The sequence below is a fragment of the Ceratotherium simum genome, chromosome 5, assembly GCF_057802395.1.
Source record: "Ceratotherium simum simum isolate JZ-2026a chromosome 5, ASM5780239v1, whole genome shotgun sequence".
NCBI classification, from domain to species: Eukaryota; Metazoa; Chordata; class Mammalia; order Perissodactyla; family Rhinocerotidae; genus Ceratotherium; species Ceratotherium simum.
In genome coordinates, this window is record NC_141904.1 from 51,713,328 (window position 1) to 51,728,948 (window position 15,621).

The 15,621-nt window shown below is 56.6% G+C and overlaps 1 protein-coding gene across 5 annotated transcripts in view; it reads right to left on the reverse strand.

Annotated features, from left to right (window-relative positions):
• Nucleotides 1–15,621, reverse strand: part of CACNA2D2 (calcium voltage-gated channel auxiliary subunit alpha2delta 2) — a 141,805-nt gene that overhangs the window by 64,359 nt on the left and 61,825 nt on the right. For all 5 annotated transcript variants that reach the window (XM_087431084.1, XM_014792381.2, XM_087431086.1 and 2 more), the window contains exon 3: nt 2,819–2,935. In XM_087431084.1, the coding sequence (XP_087287210.1) occupies nt 2,819–2,935 (117 nt within the window). The remainder of the gene's footprint in view (nt 1–2,818; nt 2,936–15,621) is intronic.

Below are 15,621 nucleotides of genomic sequence, written 5' to 3' on the forward strand. Positions count from 1 at the left end.
GCATTGCTCAGATCTCACTTTGCAAGCTCCAAATTAAAATTCCAAACCAGAGCAAGGAATTTAAATTGGATTACCGGATGGGGTCCAGGGAGAGAGGCACAATGGAGTAGGGGGAGGAAGGGGGTGTCCAGCCCCCAACATCCCATATGCACTCAGGCTGCAAACAAATGTGGGAGAGGAGAGAAGGGCCAGAACTTGATTAAATGCAAACTTAAAACATAATTAAGACCAAAGCTCATCTTGAAAAATCAGGACCAAAGCGGGGGAAGGATGGTCTTCCCTTTCCTCTGGGGATACAGACAGGAGCATCTTGTGGGCCTTGAGCCAGGGGGCGCTGCAGCAGGGGGAGTTCACTGGTGAGGACAGTGCTGGACTTGCAAACCTCAGGAATAATGTGGGGAGTCAAGAGCCTGGCTTAGAGTCAGAGTGACCTGGGTTCAAATCCCGGCTCCGCCACATTCTGGCCTGATGCATGGCACGTCTGAGTCTCAGTGTCCCCCTCTGTGAAGTGGGCCTCTGTCACGGGGTTGCTGAGAGAACAACGTGTGACAGACTCAGCACATGGGGAGTGCCCAATGAGGGCCATTTCCCACCATTTTTCAATTGAAAATAATTTGTATTTAGCACCAACTGTATACCAGGCCATGGGCTGGGCTGCAGATGCAGCGGGAAGGAAACCCGCTGTCCCACCTCATGGGGCAGGGTCTTGTATGTAGGGTGCAGGGAGAGGCTTGGGATCAGGCCTTGGGCTCTCTCCTCCCTCAAACTGCCAGGGTTGGTGGTTCCTCTAGGAGTGGGGAAAGGAGCCTGGGGAGGGACCCCAGCTCTATGCTGCCCAGAGAGGATGGGTAGGGGGCTGGGCCCTGGGTTCCATGTGTGGAGGGCAGGTCGGACATCTGTCACTGCCACCACCCAGCACCCCCTGCTGAGGCAACTGGTTCTAAAGCCTGGGTCGGTAGCAGGCCTAAAGGCCTGAAGGGTGCCCCTTCCTAGATTTATCAGATGGTTGACACAAGTTCAGGGCTCATGGCCTGCACTTTGTAAATGGGGTGGGAGGGAGGGGCAATACAGCAAGGAAGTAGTGGGCAAACGAGGGGTCTGCAATGAAGCGGAGAGAAAGACAGAGAATGAAAGAAAGGAGGGAGAGTGTCCAGGACAGACCCAGTTCTAGGAAAGGCAAGGGGGTGGACGTGATTTGTTGGCTGGGGGAGGCAAGTGGATGTTTCCCACAATGAGGGGAGACACTGCTGGGTGGACTGCTGGGGACTGCTGTCCCAGCTGAAGGCTTAGCTTTGCCTCCTCCCCATGACAGTTCATTTCCCCAATTGTCTCCCTACCTGTGATTAGGAGATCCCGAAGGTCAGGCTGGGCGGGGCCCAGCTCTGGGTCCTCTGGGTCCTCTGGGTCCACACAGGCTGGGAGGCCCTCAGGCTCTGCCTCCTCTGGACCTCTGGTCCCAGGATGCCAGCCTCGCCCTATTCCATGACCCCAGGTCACACAGGGGCAGGCAGGGGACCCAGCTCCTGGGAAGGGGATCCTGGTTCTCTCCTGGGGCCTGGATGTGGTGGGGTTTGAACTGGGTGGCCATCCTGATTTGACCCTGCCAGGCCCCTGGCCTGAGCCAGGGCATGGCTTGTATGGACTTGCTCATCTTTTTTTTTTTTTTAAAATAGTTTTATTGAGATATAATTCACATATCATGAAATTTACCCACATAAAGTATACAATTCAGTGGTTTTTTAGCATAGTCAGAGTTGTGCAACCATCACCATCACCACCATCTAATTTTAGAATATTTTCATTCCCCAAAAGAAACCAAAACCCTGTACCCATTAGCAGACGCTCCCGATCCCCACCCTTCCAGCCCTAGGCAACTACTAAGGTACTTTCTGTTTCTATGGATTTGCCTATTCTGAACATTTCACAGAAATCGGATCACACAATAGGTGGTCTTTTGTGACTGGCTTCTTTCACTTCGTATAATGTTTTCAAGTTCATCCATGTTGTCACGTGAATCACTATTTCATGCCTTTTTACTGGACCCGTCTTTCTGACACATGTTGGGGCAGCTGCAGTTGGGCCTCTGATCTGGGGGCAGTGTGGAACCCCTCCTCATTTACTGCACAACCCGCCCAGGGCACTCTGCAGCTCCAGAAGCCCCTCCTCACTGCTCTCTCTGAGGTGGGTAGAGTAGCAGGGGTCTGCCGGCTTTGTAGACACAGTCAGGGCAGCCTAGCAGTTTCTGTCACCTCACAGAACCGCAATGCCTTGCAGTTGATAGGTACAACCTCTTTGAGTATAGATGGAAAGACTGAGGCCCAGAGGAAGGCAAGGAAATGTTCAAAGTCATGGGTAGAGCAGGGGCTCCAACTCCTAGCATCACATGGCCACGGCCTTCTCTGTGGGGCATTCAGGGCCCTTGCACACTCCCTCCCGATCAGAGCCTGCAGCCCACTCTCCCAGCCATCAACAGGTCACTATCCTGGCCAAGTGCTTACCCAGGGCACGCTCAGAGCAGAGGACTGGGAGGACTCCAGGCCCCACAGGAGCAAGGGAAGGGACCTATCTGGGCCCCACCTTCATGCCCACACAGGGCCCCCAAGACCCCAGGTCACCCCTCATGCTGCCTACTCCAGATACAACCATCTTGTTCCTGCCACAGCTGCCCACAGTCCACGGGGGCACAGCCCTGCCAATGATGGTCCCCTCTGAATTTAGAGGGCCAGCAGGGCCGTGTGCTCCTGGCAGGTTGGGACATCGCACTCACAGTGCAGGCCACTCTGCCTAGCTCTCTCTCAACCCATACAATTGCACCTACCTTCAGGGCCTGCACCTTCCTGTCCAGCAGGCTCTCAATATCCCCTGCCACCTTCTCCACCAACTTCTGAGGCTCGTTCTCCTGAACCTCAAACAGATTGCGGTTGTCCTTGTAGATCTGGAAAGAAGCAGAAGCCTGGGGTGAGGCCAGGGTGGTCCCACATTCCCATGCCGTGGTGCCTTTTTGCACAGCTCACCACAGTACAGTCCTCACCTGCACCCCAACCCTGGCTCTGGCCATTGAGAAAGACCATGGCTGTCTGGAGGTCGGCCCCAGTGCTCTCATAGACTTGGAAGAAGAGCAAGGCCATTGGCTCTCCAGCTTGCATTGGTTGTGTGTGGTTGGTGAGATGGAGTTGCCACTGTCTTCTCAGGGTTCCTCCCAGGGACCATAAGCAGCACCCCGTTGACTAGCTCAGAGTGGCTGAGAGCAGCAGAGGGGGAAGGATGGGCTGGATAGGAGGCAGGGTGTCGGGGAGAGATGGAGCCAATAAGTAACATTGCGCACCATGAACCAACATGAAGATGCTCTCACACCCACGCGTGTACATATACCTACACACCCACACATGCATCACATACACACAGCCGCCCCTCCACTTGGGCTCAGGCATCCATATCCTTTTTTGCTGGCACTGCCCCAGGGCAGAAACTATAGTGGGAGCTCTGGGTGCCCCTAGGGGTTCCTCTGTCATTCGGGGCACAGAATAGGGGGGCAGGGACCAGGGAAGAAGAGGCATGTGGGGGGAATGAATCTGCCTCTCCTGCCTCTCCTGTGGGCCTGTGCACACGTGTATGGGGGGTGTAAACCTGACAGTCTGCACCTGCGTGTGTGAGTGTGTGTTACGGCTCAACACACATCCATCTGTGTGTACGTGCCTGCGTGTTGGGGGTGGGGTCGGGTTAGGGCCTCTAGACGAAGCCTGGGGGCTTGTATGTGAGTCGTAGAAGCAGGGTTTTGCGGGCATCTTTGCTCATGGCTGGAGTCTTGGGTGTGTGCAGGTGCATGTGTGTGCGCGCGCGTGTGTGTGTGCATCATACACCCAGGCATGTGTCTCTGAGCCTGAATGGGTTCATGTGTCCATCCAGGTGACCCCAGGAGGTCCGTGCCCTAAGCTGGCTCCTTTACCAGAGGTCACAGGCCAGGCTGCCATGACTGAGCTGCTGCCACCAGGCTGTGCCATCAGGCTGTGCAGAAGCAGAAGGATGTGGAGAGACAGAGAGAGGAGGTGATGAGGAGGAGATAAGGAGGTGGGAGAGGCAGTTGATGCAAGACAGACAGGCAGGAGAGATAAGGTCGGCAGAGTGGGGATGAGACATGGTGAGATAAGGCCTCCGGCATCTGACGAGGGGAGGAGGTGGGGGACCAGGCCTCCGGAGGCCCTGCCCTGCCACTCACCCAGTGCCTGGCAGTCCAAGGGTTAAAGCACAAGCACGGCACAAAGCTGGCTCAGGCAATCTCCTCCTCCCACCGCCCCCATCCCTCCCGGCTTCTCGGCCTCTTTTCTTTTTGTCCTTCTCTTAGAACAAAATAATTTGTGGTGAAGTCGCTCCTTCCCACAGAGCAGTGGCGATTAGAGGGCAATCTGCGAGGCCTGGATGCACAGCCAGGGAAGATAGAGGCCCCAAGTGGGCACCAGGCCAGGCTGTTTCCTGGGTCCCCTGGACCCTGCCTCAGGACAGAGGCCCCCAGATAAAAGACAGTGATGGAGACAGAGGTCAAGGAGGGGTCAGAGCCTGGGGGTCACTGGGAAAAGCAGGGAGCGTGGGGCGCAGTGCCCACTGTTGGGGAAACTGAGGCTCAGGAACAAGAAAGGACAGGTCAAGGCCACACGACTGTGAATGGCAAAGCCAGGTTCCCCATCTCCCTGATCCCTCCTTCCCACGTTTCAGGACATTAAAAATACACCCTTTCCTGACCTTGGACTGCGGCCCCTGGGTGTGTTGAGGCCGCATCTCAGTTACACTGGCTGAAGCCTCAGCTAAGCGCACCGCATCTCCAGCCCACTTGTGCCAGCAGGGGGCACAGCTGCCTGGCTTCTCAGGGCAGAGAATGAAGTCCCCATACCTGACTCTCAGGTCAAGGTCATTCCTGGGTGCCCCAATCAGGGCTGTCCATGGCAGTGGCAGCCCTGGGATTGGAGGCTGGACCATGAGGCTTCTTGACAACTCTCTTCAGGGAACCAGGGAGTCCTTCCCTGCCGGGTCCAGGGTACCCCCTGCGGCCTGGCATGGTGACTGGGCCAGGGCTTGGGGGCCTCAGAGGGAGTGGATCTCCAGGTGGCAGGGTCACACCCCAGTGCCCTGACAGGTAACACAAGGGCTTAGAAGCAAACATCCTGCCAAGAGTTACCCCATCTCTGAACCTCAGTGTCTGATCTATTAAATGAGAGAACGGCAGTCTCCACCTCACAGGCCGACCAAGGACCAAAAGGTTCGTTCAAGAGCAACCTATACTATTGTCACTACGCTATTGTTTAGGATCACCAGAATTCTGCAGAAGGAATCACAGTCCCCTCCCTGCCTCCACTCCCTCCCTGCTAGGTCTGCACATTTAGGATTCAAAGCCATCGGCTCCCATTCCTGAGCAGGTAGCCTTGGTCTCCGTGGGGTCTGCCCACCTCCAGCCCCATCCCTCCTCCCAGCCCTTCTTGGGCAGCCCCTCCCCAGCCATCCTGTCCTTGACACCTCAGCCTCAGCCCTGGAGATGATAAGAGGAGAGCCTAGACACAGGGACACCACTGATAGGGCACAACCACGGCCAGCTCTCTTCCATCTCTCCCCAAGCACCGGGCCTGTGTGCAATGGACCCTCAGCAAAGGCACATGACCAGTTCCATGTTCAAGAGGAGCTCTGGGCCAGCTGGACCTGGTCTGGCTCCTCCACTTCTTCCTGCAGCTGTGCTACCTCGTGGAGCCTGCATCTGCCATGCTTCTTTCCTGCCCCACTTCTACCCCAAGACCCACCATGACATCCTTCTGCTGGTCCCTCCAACCCACTGACCTGACATGTGCCTGCAGGCCTCTGGGTCCCCAGCCCATGCTGAGGCCCTCTGCCACACCTTTGCCCTGCTGTGCCTGCTTCGCCTCCACCTTTTCCTGCCTAGCTAACTCCTCCCTAGTGAGGATGGGGAAATAGGCTAGAAGGAGTTCCTGGGGAGGTGAGGACAGAATTCCAGAATTACAGGGGCTGGTTGAGCTTCCAGCCAAGCCTGTCGCCCAATCCCAAATGTGCCCTTGAGATGCAAAGCCCTTGTTCCTTCTATCCCAAATGCCTCACCCTTCGTGACATTCCCCTGTACCTACTCCAGTTGCCCTGTCCCCTGGGGTGGGCCCTAAGCTGAGCTCTGTGCCCCAGGGAGATCCAAGTGACACAGTCCAGCAGATGGTCCCACCCTGGGGGATAGGTCATCTCTCCACTGATGTGGTCCAGGAGGTGCTTTCCACCTGCAGGCCCAGCAGGAAGCCTGGGAGGGCCCGGAGCAGCTCTGGAACATGCCCAGGGCTGGTTCTCCTTGAGCCCTAGCCTCTAGCCTTGGTCCCTGGGGCCAGCTCAGAAGCAACAGAAAGGCTAGGGCACAGTGGGTGCAGGGCCTCAACAACCACAGCATGACAGCACGCCCACTGATGTCCTTGGCCCAGCAAGCTAATTGGAAAAACCCAACAGCTCCCACAGCAGTGCAGCCTGCATGGCCCCTACCTCTGCACAGGCAGCTGGACAGAGGAGAGAGATGGGGGCCGGCTGTTGCAGCTCCATGCCAGCAGCGATGGGGGAGGAAGACACAGGGGCTTCATACCACAGATGAGATGGTAAATGGTAGTGGGACAGGGCAGCAGACTAGGGGATAGGCTAGCTGCAGCCAGAAGGGCATGTGGGGGAGGGCAGGAGAAACGGTGACACAGGAAGAGCAGGGGTGGGTGAGGCCCCCAGGGACAATTCAGGAGGCAGTTTGCAGCCCCTCATTCCCAGGAGTCCCTGGCTCCCCTCATCCCCTACCATATATCTGTGGCCACTGCTCACCGGGTGCCCTCCTCCCCTTAAGGGCACCCCCCCATCGGTTATCAGACCTGTCCCTCCATCTCTCCCCTCATCTCCTTACCTCCCTCCCCCCCACCACCCGCAACCCCAGGGCTGGCCCCATCCCCAACCCTCTCTCAGCTCTAGTAATTCTTTTGTTAAGCAGCATGTCTGGCCAGCCTTCTAGCCTGGGGATTTCCAGGGCCTATGGAGGCTAAGGCCTTCTTAGGGGCCCCAGACCCTCTGCACAGCTTCCTGCTTCCATAAGTGGCTCCACATAAAGGGGAGGTGACGTGAAGGACACTTGGAGGAGTGGCGACCTTGGAAAGGAAGCCTGGATGCTCATAGGGGCAGACAAAGCCAGCCTCGTGCCCAGAGCTCCCAATAGTCCTGACTGGGAGGGGGGTCGAGCTGAAGTATCTGGATCACAGAGACAGCCACCACAGGAGACAAAAGGCCCCAGGACCAGTGACCTGGACAGGCCCCAATCAGACTGGAGAGGCATGTGCAAAATCCCAGAAAACCAGCAGCAGTGGGGCCTGGACCTGACACAGTACCCAGCCTGCCCAGGGAGAGGAATAAGGTGGGCGGGTAGGGGGAAAAGGGAAAGAGGCACCACAGGGGCCGCAGGAACAGCCCCATTCACAGAGTGTTGGCTCTGGCTACCCGGGGGCAGGCGCTTTACACACTTGACCTCACTGATCTCCAACAACCCCTGAGGAGGGACCATTCTGATCGTGTCCATATAGCAGATGGAACACTGAGGACCAGGGAGGTTAAGTTACACAGCAGAGTTCGGATTTGAACCAGGTCTGTCTGATCCAAAGCCCTCGCTTTAGGTCACACTCTGTGCAGTTCTATTCCCTGCATTTATCCTCAAGCTTGAAGGGGAGGCACATGGCAAAGGGGCACAAAGGACAAGCTGGGGGCTTGGTGGGCCTGAAAGGGGCCTGGGGCAGACCAAGGGGGATGCTGAAGGCAGAAGCGCTGTTCTGGAGAGGAGTAGGGGAGGAATGGCAGAACGGCTAGATCGACTAATCCACCACCCAACCCTGGGAGTAAAAACAGGCGCACGTGCAGGCTCCTCTCCGCAGCAAAGGTGAACGGGCCGTAATCGCTGGAAAATTAAATCAGAAATTTAATTTCTGCTGCTGGCTGTCTCCTCAGAGGCCCAGGCTCAGCTTGGGGTTCAGCGGGGGGCTCCAGCATCCTGGTCCTCTCCCCCTGCCAAGCATGCTGGGCAGCACACAGGCAGGGTGGGGGGAGCTGAGTCCAGTGATATGACCCCAGGGGATTTGCTGTTCTCCAACCCCCTCTAGCCATATCTTGGCGTCAGGTCCCTGGTCTTGAAAAGAATAGCTGGTGGAGGTCTTATGTGCCCAGGCCCCTAGAGGGAAAGCAGCAAGTGGACTAGATATGGTGGGCTAGGCCTCCCTAGGCTGGCTGGCACGGGCGAGCACTGGAAAGGCCACAGGGTCTGGGGTTGGAGATGGGGGTCAGCTGCTAGAATGGGGTACACTTGCACCAGGGATCAGGGGAGCCTTGGGTGGGAGGATAGTGGGCTCATGGTGTCTCAGGGACCCTGAGCTGGGCCAGGAGGGAGGTGGAGGGATGGGGGACTGGTAGTGATCAGCTCAGGGACCCCAGTCAGTCAGGGCAAAGCCGGATCCCGGCCCCCTGCCCCACCCCAGCCAGGCTGCTGCCCCTGTCTCCTGCCGTTGGGGGGAAATTGAAGTTACTGACACAGCGGCTAACTACCCTTGAAGACCACAGGATCGATGGAGTAGCCAGGTACTGGGGAACCTCCCACTGAGAGCACTCAGGACGGAACCAGGGCAGGCTGTACCTCCTGGGCTCTCCCCTCACCCAACCAGCCACTGAGGCCCCACAGCGGGTGCACGAAAACCCTACCCCAGCTGCTCTGGGGACATACCAGGCCCTGGACTGTGTGTGGCTGAGAGCTCCCCAGGGCAGGAGTTTTGGCTCCTCCTTGGCCTGCCTAATGCGGGACTTACAGTAGTGCAAGGGCAAGGGGCCCCAGGACCCATGGAGCACACAGTCGGTGCACGAGCAGGGGGATATGTGTCACTCAGCTGCATGCTTCATCAGCTGCTGACATCCACCAGCTGCCATGTTCCGTTCCCACGTGGCCATGCCACGTTGCCACCATCCTGTGGTGGGTTGGCTCCATAGTTAGTCAGCTGTATATGGTGTCATGTCACAAGCAGGGTTTGTACAGTGTGACACTGGTTGTCACATTATTAACAACTAACCTTCATATCGAGTAGGGATTTCCTGGAATGAACCCTCTGTTTAGAGGGGGTCACAAATACCTACCCAGGCCATTACAATGTGGCCCTGCATGGGCTACAATGGACGACACAAAGGCAGTGTGGGAGCAGGAAGGAGGGCTCCTGGCTTGTCTTCTAGGAGCAGGTGAGGATGTGGCCCTCCTGTGTCAGTGGCCCATTAATGGCCCCATTTCCTCCCCACCCCCACCCCCATGTCCTTACATTCCCACTGGGGCATTCCACATTCATGCCACAGGCTCTTACTGGGGCCCTCTTGAGCCTGGGGCAGCAGAGATGGACCAGACCTTGTCCCTGCCCTCCTGGGACTCGCCATCCAGAGGGGACAGATGTCCACTCAGACTGCTAACTGCAGAGGATTGGCAGCAGGGAGAGGTGTGCAGGAAACACCCGGGAGTGGGGCTGGCCTGCTTGGGTACAGCTAGGAGGGGGCATCAAGGAAAAGACTGGGATGGCTTTTCAGGAGAGAGGCCATCTGAGCAGAGTCTGAAAGGCTGGGGGGGAGTCTGCCAGACATAGGGGTGGACAGGGGACAAGGGACTCCAGGCAGGAGTAATGGCAGGTGCAATGGCTGGGAGGAGGGAAAGTTAATGGGACTGCTCAGTGGCAGGAGCACAGGGGCTTGTGGGGGCAGAAAGGAAGCTGCGGGAACAGGTTCTGAGGGGAAGGGAGATAAATACCCAGGCAGCAGGATGGGGGTCCTCAGGGGACGAGGGAGGTGTGGCCTAGACCACCAGATGAAAAGGCCCTGCTGGCTCCATGGCCCCTTGGCCCCGAAGAGGCAGCTCCTAGGAGCTCTCACCAGTAGATTTCCCTTCAATAACTCACAGGGGCACAAAGCCCCCGCCACCACCCCCAGCAACGCCTCCTTGTTTTTAAAGTTAAAGTTTAGTTGACTGTCATCCATTACCGCAATTAGTACATTATGTCTAATTATGCAATTAGTGTAAAAAGTGCACTTGCTGCTGAGAATGGGAAATTACACTGCCTTGTTAACGCTGTAAAATCTATGTCATAAAAAGGCTCAATCTCTTGTTTTTCAAAAGACACAAAACCCAACACAAAACAATAAACCAAATCCTCCCAGTTGAGCTAGGGCCAGTCTGTGCCAACCTCCCTGCACTTGCTCCCATGCAGGCCCCCACTGCTGCAAGGCCTGCCCCACACACGCCCCAGGATGAGGCATGACCCGCCACAAAGGAGCGCTGATCGCATGGCCCACTGCTGGGTGTGGCCATTTTCCCCTCTCTGAAACAGATGTGAATTTCTAAACTGACTAAAACCGTGGCAATCCTGATTATCCATCCATTATCCAGAACTGACTTGGAACGAGGCCTCCAGCATAAGGCCTGTATATTTCAGGTGAGAGCAGTCCTGGAGGGACATGGCCTCCACCCAGCTCCAAGTGTGAGAGGTACTTTCTCCAAGGCTCCTGAGGGCAGAACTCTGAGGTTCCTGATGGCACCTGTGAGGAGAAGGGCATATTTCAGCTCAGGGAAAACTGGAAAACTTGCTCACACTCAAGGCTCCCAAACCCTGGGAGCATTGCCTGGATAGTGAGCTCCCTGTCACAGGAAGTATGCAGGCCAACTGTCAGGGATGCTGAGAAGGGATTCACCCAGGGTCACCCTGCACAGTAGCTGGACTCTAGGCTGCCATCATTAGATAATAGCATCCCCATAGCTGTGTGCCTACATGAAGGTCGCAGTCTGTGACTCTATCTTCCCCAGGTTCTGGCTCCCTTGGTGGTCAAGAGGATACTCTGGGGATAGGTGGGAGATGAGAAAGGAATTTGATGGGGAGGGGGTGTCTTCCCAACACAGAGGTGACAATGTCAAATGGCCAAATCTATGGAGGCTGGGGAAGGGGCACACTCTAGCGTCCCTGACTGCCCATGTCAGCTCTGGACACTTTCCTGTGTACGTCAAAAGCAAATGCTTCAGGGCCAGGTTTCCATCACCCACGACCCAGCACCAAGGTCACATGTTAAAGCTCTAGTATGGGCCGCTCAGAGCCTGCCTAAGAAGCCCCCTCTCTGGGCCCTTGTCTCCAAGCTCCAACCACTCTTGAGTCCAAGATGCTTGACCCAGGCCTGGTGGTGGGCGGTGCAGTGCCACAGAAACTCCTTAGCAGCCAAGAATCTGCCCTGACCTCACAGGGCTGATGTGTGCACCTCCTGCAGCTGCCACTGCCAAGCTCAGACAAGGTGTTCATAGAGCACAGAACCTGAGACACAGAGCCCCCAGCATCCCAGGGCCTGTGGGGCACCAGAGGCCCTGCAACCGCACCCACCTACAATGTGTACCCATCAGTTCTGGGTGTGCTGAGGTGTCTGGGTGCTGTCCACACCCCAGTGAAGGGAAGTGCTGTCCACACGCCAGTGAAGGGAAGCACTTACAGAGAAGGCAGCTGGATTGTGGGGAGAGAGAAGGCCTGGACCCCACTAGAGTGATACCTATTGCCTAAACTCAAGGCACGGGTCCCTGGACAGTTCTGGCCTCCAGGCCTTTGTCTACTCAGGTGATCTTGGAGAGCAAGGGAGCTATGTCACGGCCAAGCCATGAGGACACCAGCCATGCAGACCCTCAGGGCCTCCTGTCCTCTCGATTTGGTCCAGGATAACATGAGGAGTGAGGGATTTGAGCCCGAGGTGAATCGAACTGCAGGCGATAGCCAGGGGCCCCTGCTTGCTCCCCCTCCCTGAGCTGGGAGCCGCCGGCTGTTGAGGCAGCTGAGAGGGAAGCTGTGCCCAGATACCAGCTGGCGCGGGGGAGTGTGAGTAAACATACCCGCACTTTCCCAACTTGCAGAAGTCGCCGGGTGGTGGCCGGTTGGTGTGGGTGCCCATGTTTATGGGAAACAGATTGTTTGTACCAGCGTCTGGGCCCCCTTGCCACCCACCCTGCCTCAGCTCTCTCCTGCCTCCTCCCCACCCAGTAGGCCCCGCCTTCCTTCCCCCAGGACTCCTCAGCCTCTCAACTGCAGAAGGACAATGAGAGTAACGAGAAGGCCGCCCCTCCTTGTAGCCAGACAGGGCTCAGCACATAACCCACCAAGTTTTCCTCCTCACAACAATCCTAAAAGGCAGGTACAGTTATTGTTCCCATTTTACAGCTGAAGAAACCAAGGCTCTGGCAGGTAGAGAAACTGGCTGGAGTCTATAGGCAGTGAGTGGAGATGCCCATGATCCTGGGCTTCTCAGACCCCAGTCATCAGTTCTAGGCCTCAGTACCCCTGTCCCCAGACAAGCCCAGTGTGCCCTTTACCTGGATCACCACCTTGAGCAGCCCTGGCCCAGTGTGGCCTTGGACGTGGACCCTGCCCTCAGAGCAGGGCACACGGGCCCTGTGCCCCACACAACAACCCCAGGAGAGACCCAGGGCCTGGCCACTGGCCTGCCATCTGGCATCTTCAACCCCTTCACCCTCTGAGCCTGTCTTCAGCTCTGTGAGGAGTGAGAGTGCTGGCAGGGTGGGGTGAGGGGCTCTGGGGGCAGGGTGGGCAAGAGCTCCCATAGACACTTGGTAGACCAGGGATGGCTCCTAATCATTTCACAGCTCAAATTGTTATCGAGATCTCAGCTAAGATGACTGTCCTTTAGCCCAGAGCTAGCAGAAATTTACCCCCAGAAATACCCTCACGAGATGGATTTGAGGCCAGGCCTGAGACAGTTCTGAAGGCCAGGGAGCAAAGGACAAAGTCTGCTTCCTCTGCCCCATCACCTCCACTCCACCCCTCCCAGCACTGATAGCGCAGGGTGGGCAACCCTCTTCAGGGGCTGGGGCAGGTCTCTCAGGGACTCCAGAATAGCCAGAAACCGACCTTGCCCCGAGAGTCCCCAGGCAGGTTTCGGCAGCGGGGGGAGTCACCTGATTTTTCTTTATCCATCCCCTCCCTGACCTGTGACAAGTGCGCCAGGAGGGGCTCAACAGCTGGCTGGTTTCTCATCTCACAGATGAGGAAACTGAACTGCCAGGAGGGTCAGAATCTGTCCAAAGGGGAGACCTGCCCCCTCCCGAGTCCCCTGCACTTGCAGCCAAGAATGGCTAAAAAGCCATGGGTCTGAATCCCTGCCCTGCTCTTTACCTGACGTGTGGCGTGGCATGAGCTTTCACACTCAGCATCCAGACAGCCCTGAGCTGTCTCGGCCAGGCCTTCTGGAGCGTTCCTCAAAGATGAAAGGTCAAACGCAAGGCACTGTTGGCTTCTCATGGAGCAGTCCTCCTTCCAGGGCTGCTCCCGAGGCCGAGAGCTTTCCCTGCCCCACACTATCCTGCAGGGACCGACTTTCCAGGCCTCGCAGGCTGGAAGTCTGCCCTTTGCTTCTGAGACTTGCTGCTGACGATGTTGCCAAATAGTGACAGCACCGATCACAATGAGAGGCTCTTGGGCTGGCTGCTCTTGTGAAAACACGAGATCATGGTACATCAGATGTGGGGGATAAAGACAGAGATGGAGGTAGGCCTAGGAGGTGGCTATGGCCTCCCCTGGTATCAAGGGCCCCTTTGGGGCAAAGTCATCCCAGGGTCCTCTCCAATACTGTGCACACATGGTAGTTCCAGGCGCACGCACCTGACCTTGCATACCAACTCACAAGCACCAACCTCACCACATTCACACTTAGTGCCCTGGAAGCCACTTGCAGATCCTGCCCATGCCTCACACTTTGGCTCACAGAGAACGCACCACAGCCCAGATGGACCTGTCCACTGTCACTGGATGCCCAGCAGCCCCAAGCTTGGGTGAGGGTCTGTGGGTCTCCATCCACACCTCAGAAGGTGGTCAGTAGACATCTGAAATGTTTTAAGCAGTGGGACTTTTATGGCCCCAGATGGTTGGAGCTACCTAAAGGTCACGGCCCTAAATCCTCCTGCTGGACATGACACCGGAGAAGCTCCTAACAGCATGCGTGGTGGGCCTGGTGGGGGCAAGGGCATGGCCTGACCAACAGTGGCCTCTGGATTAGGGTCCCCAGGAGGGCTGGGCTCCCTCCTCTGAGCACAAGACCCAAGTGTCAGGTGATGATAAGGCAGTGGGCACCACAGCCAAGCTGGACCAGATCCATGGTGAGTGTGCAAGCAAGTGTCTGGGGGAGCACACTCACACCTGGGCCATCTCGTCCACATTCTCTGTCAGTACCTCCCAGCTCCATCTTAGGCCTTCCCATAGTTTTTCTTTTATTTTTTTCCTACTTTCAATTTATAGGCTCTTCTTGAATTTTATGTATCCTTGTAAGTGCCCTTAAATCTTCCATAGAATAAGTCGGAAGCATAAATAAATAAACAAACATGACTGAGACACTGAGGCTTTGCACATGCTGAAGATACACCGAGGACAGGTACACATTAGGGACATATGTGCATCAGGACATGCACATGCTGGGGACACATGCCCAGAAGTGACCTGCTCTCTTCCATCATTTATAGGCTCTCCTGGGCCCTCATAGGAAAGCTCTCATGTTTGGACCCGAAAAATTTAGGGTGGTCACCACCCAAGCGTTTCCCAGCACTGGGAGGTTGGTGACCTCCACACCCACTCCCAGCTCGGTGCTCCTGAGCAGGCCCTGGCTCAGTTTCCCCTCATTTCCTGTGGGGAGAGAGGGACAATCCTAGGCACTCCCAGCTCCAGGTTCTCTCTCCATGAATGAAAAACCCCAGCAGCCACTGGGGCCGACGTTTACCTTCACTGCGTCCACGCGCAGTGTTTGCTGTGCAAACGAACTGTGCAAACAGGATTCACTGCCCGCCTGCGCTGGCAAACACCACGAGGGCCCTTGGTCTGAACAGTCATCAACTTCAAAGTAAGTGTGCTGTGCTCAGGGGAGGCAGACGCTGCGCCTGGGCTCCTACTCCAGGTGGGCCACCTCCTAAGCACCCAGCTTTGGGGGCTGCTTGATGGGGTGATGATTGCTACAGGAATAGCTGCCAATACCAGTGGGGCCCAAGCGAGCTTCCACACTGGTCATCCATTGAATCAAACCCTCAGAAGCCCTAGTCATTGTCCCCATTTCACAGGTGAGACAACTGAGGAAGAGAGTAATTGGTGGAGCTGGGATTCACCTACTACACAGACTCACCACACACTTGAACACAGATCCCGTTCCAACCCCCGCCCCCACCTGCCAGCAGCTGATCTCCATTCCACAGGATCCTGTGACCCTCCTGAGCCCTAACCCTGCCCCAGGCCCCCTCCTCTTGGCAGCTGCTCTGACTGCCCCCTCAGCAATGTCCATGGGGCTGCTTGCCCCCAGGGCTGTGAAAGTCAATGGGGGTCAGCTGAGTTGGGTGTTTGCAAACCTCATCCTGTTTTGAATGTCCCTGGAGAGCTAATCTCTCAAAGGCACCTGGGCGAATCCTCCCAGGAAGTGCAGTCCCTTCAGGACAACAAGCCCCTAATTCATCTGCCTGGGATCATCTGCTCAGATTGACTCATGGTGCCAGTCGAGTCTTCCCTCTGCTCAGTGGCCCCACTGGCACCC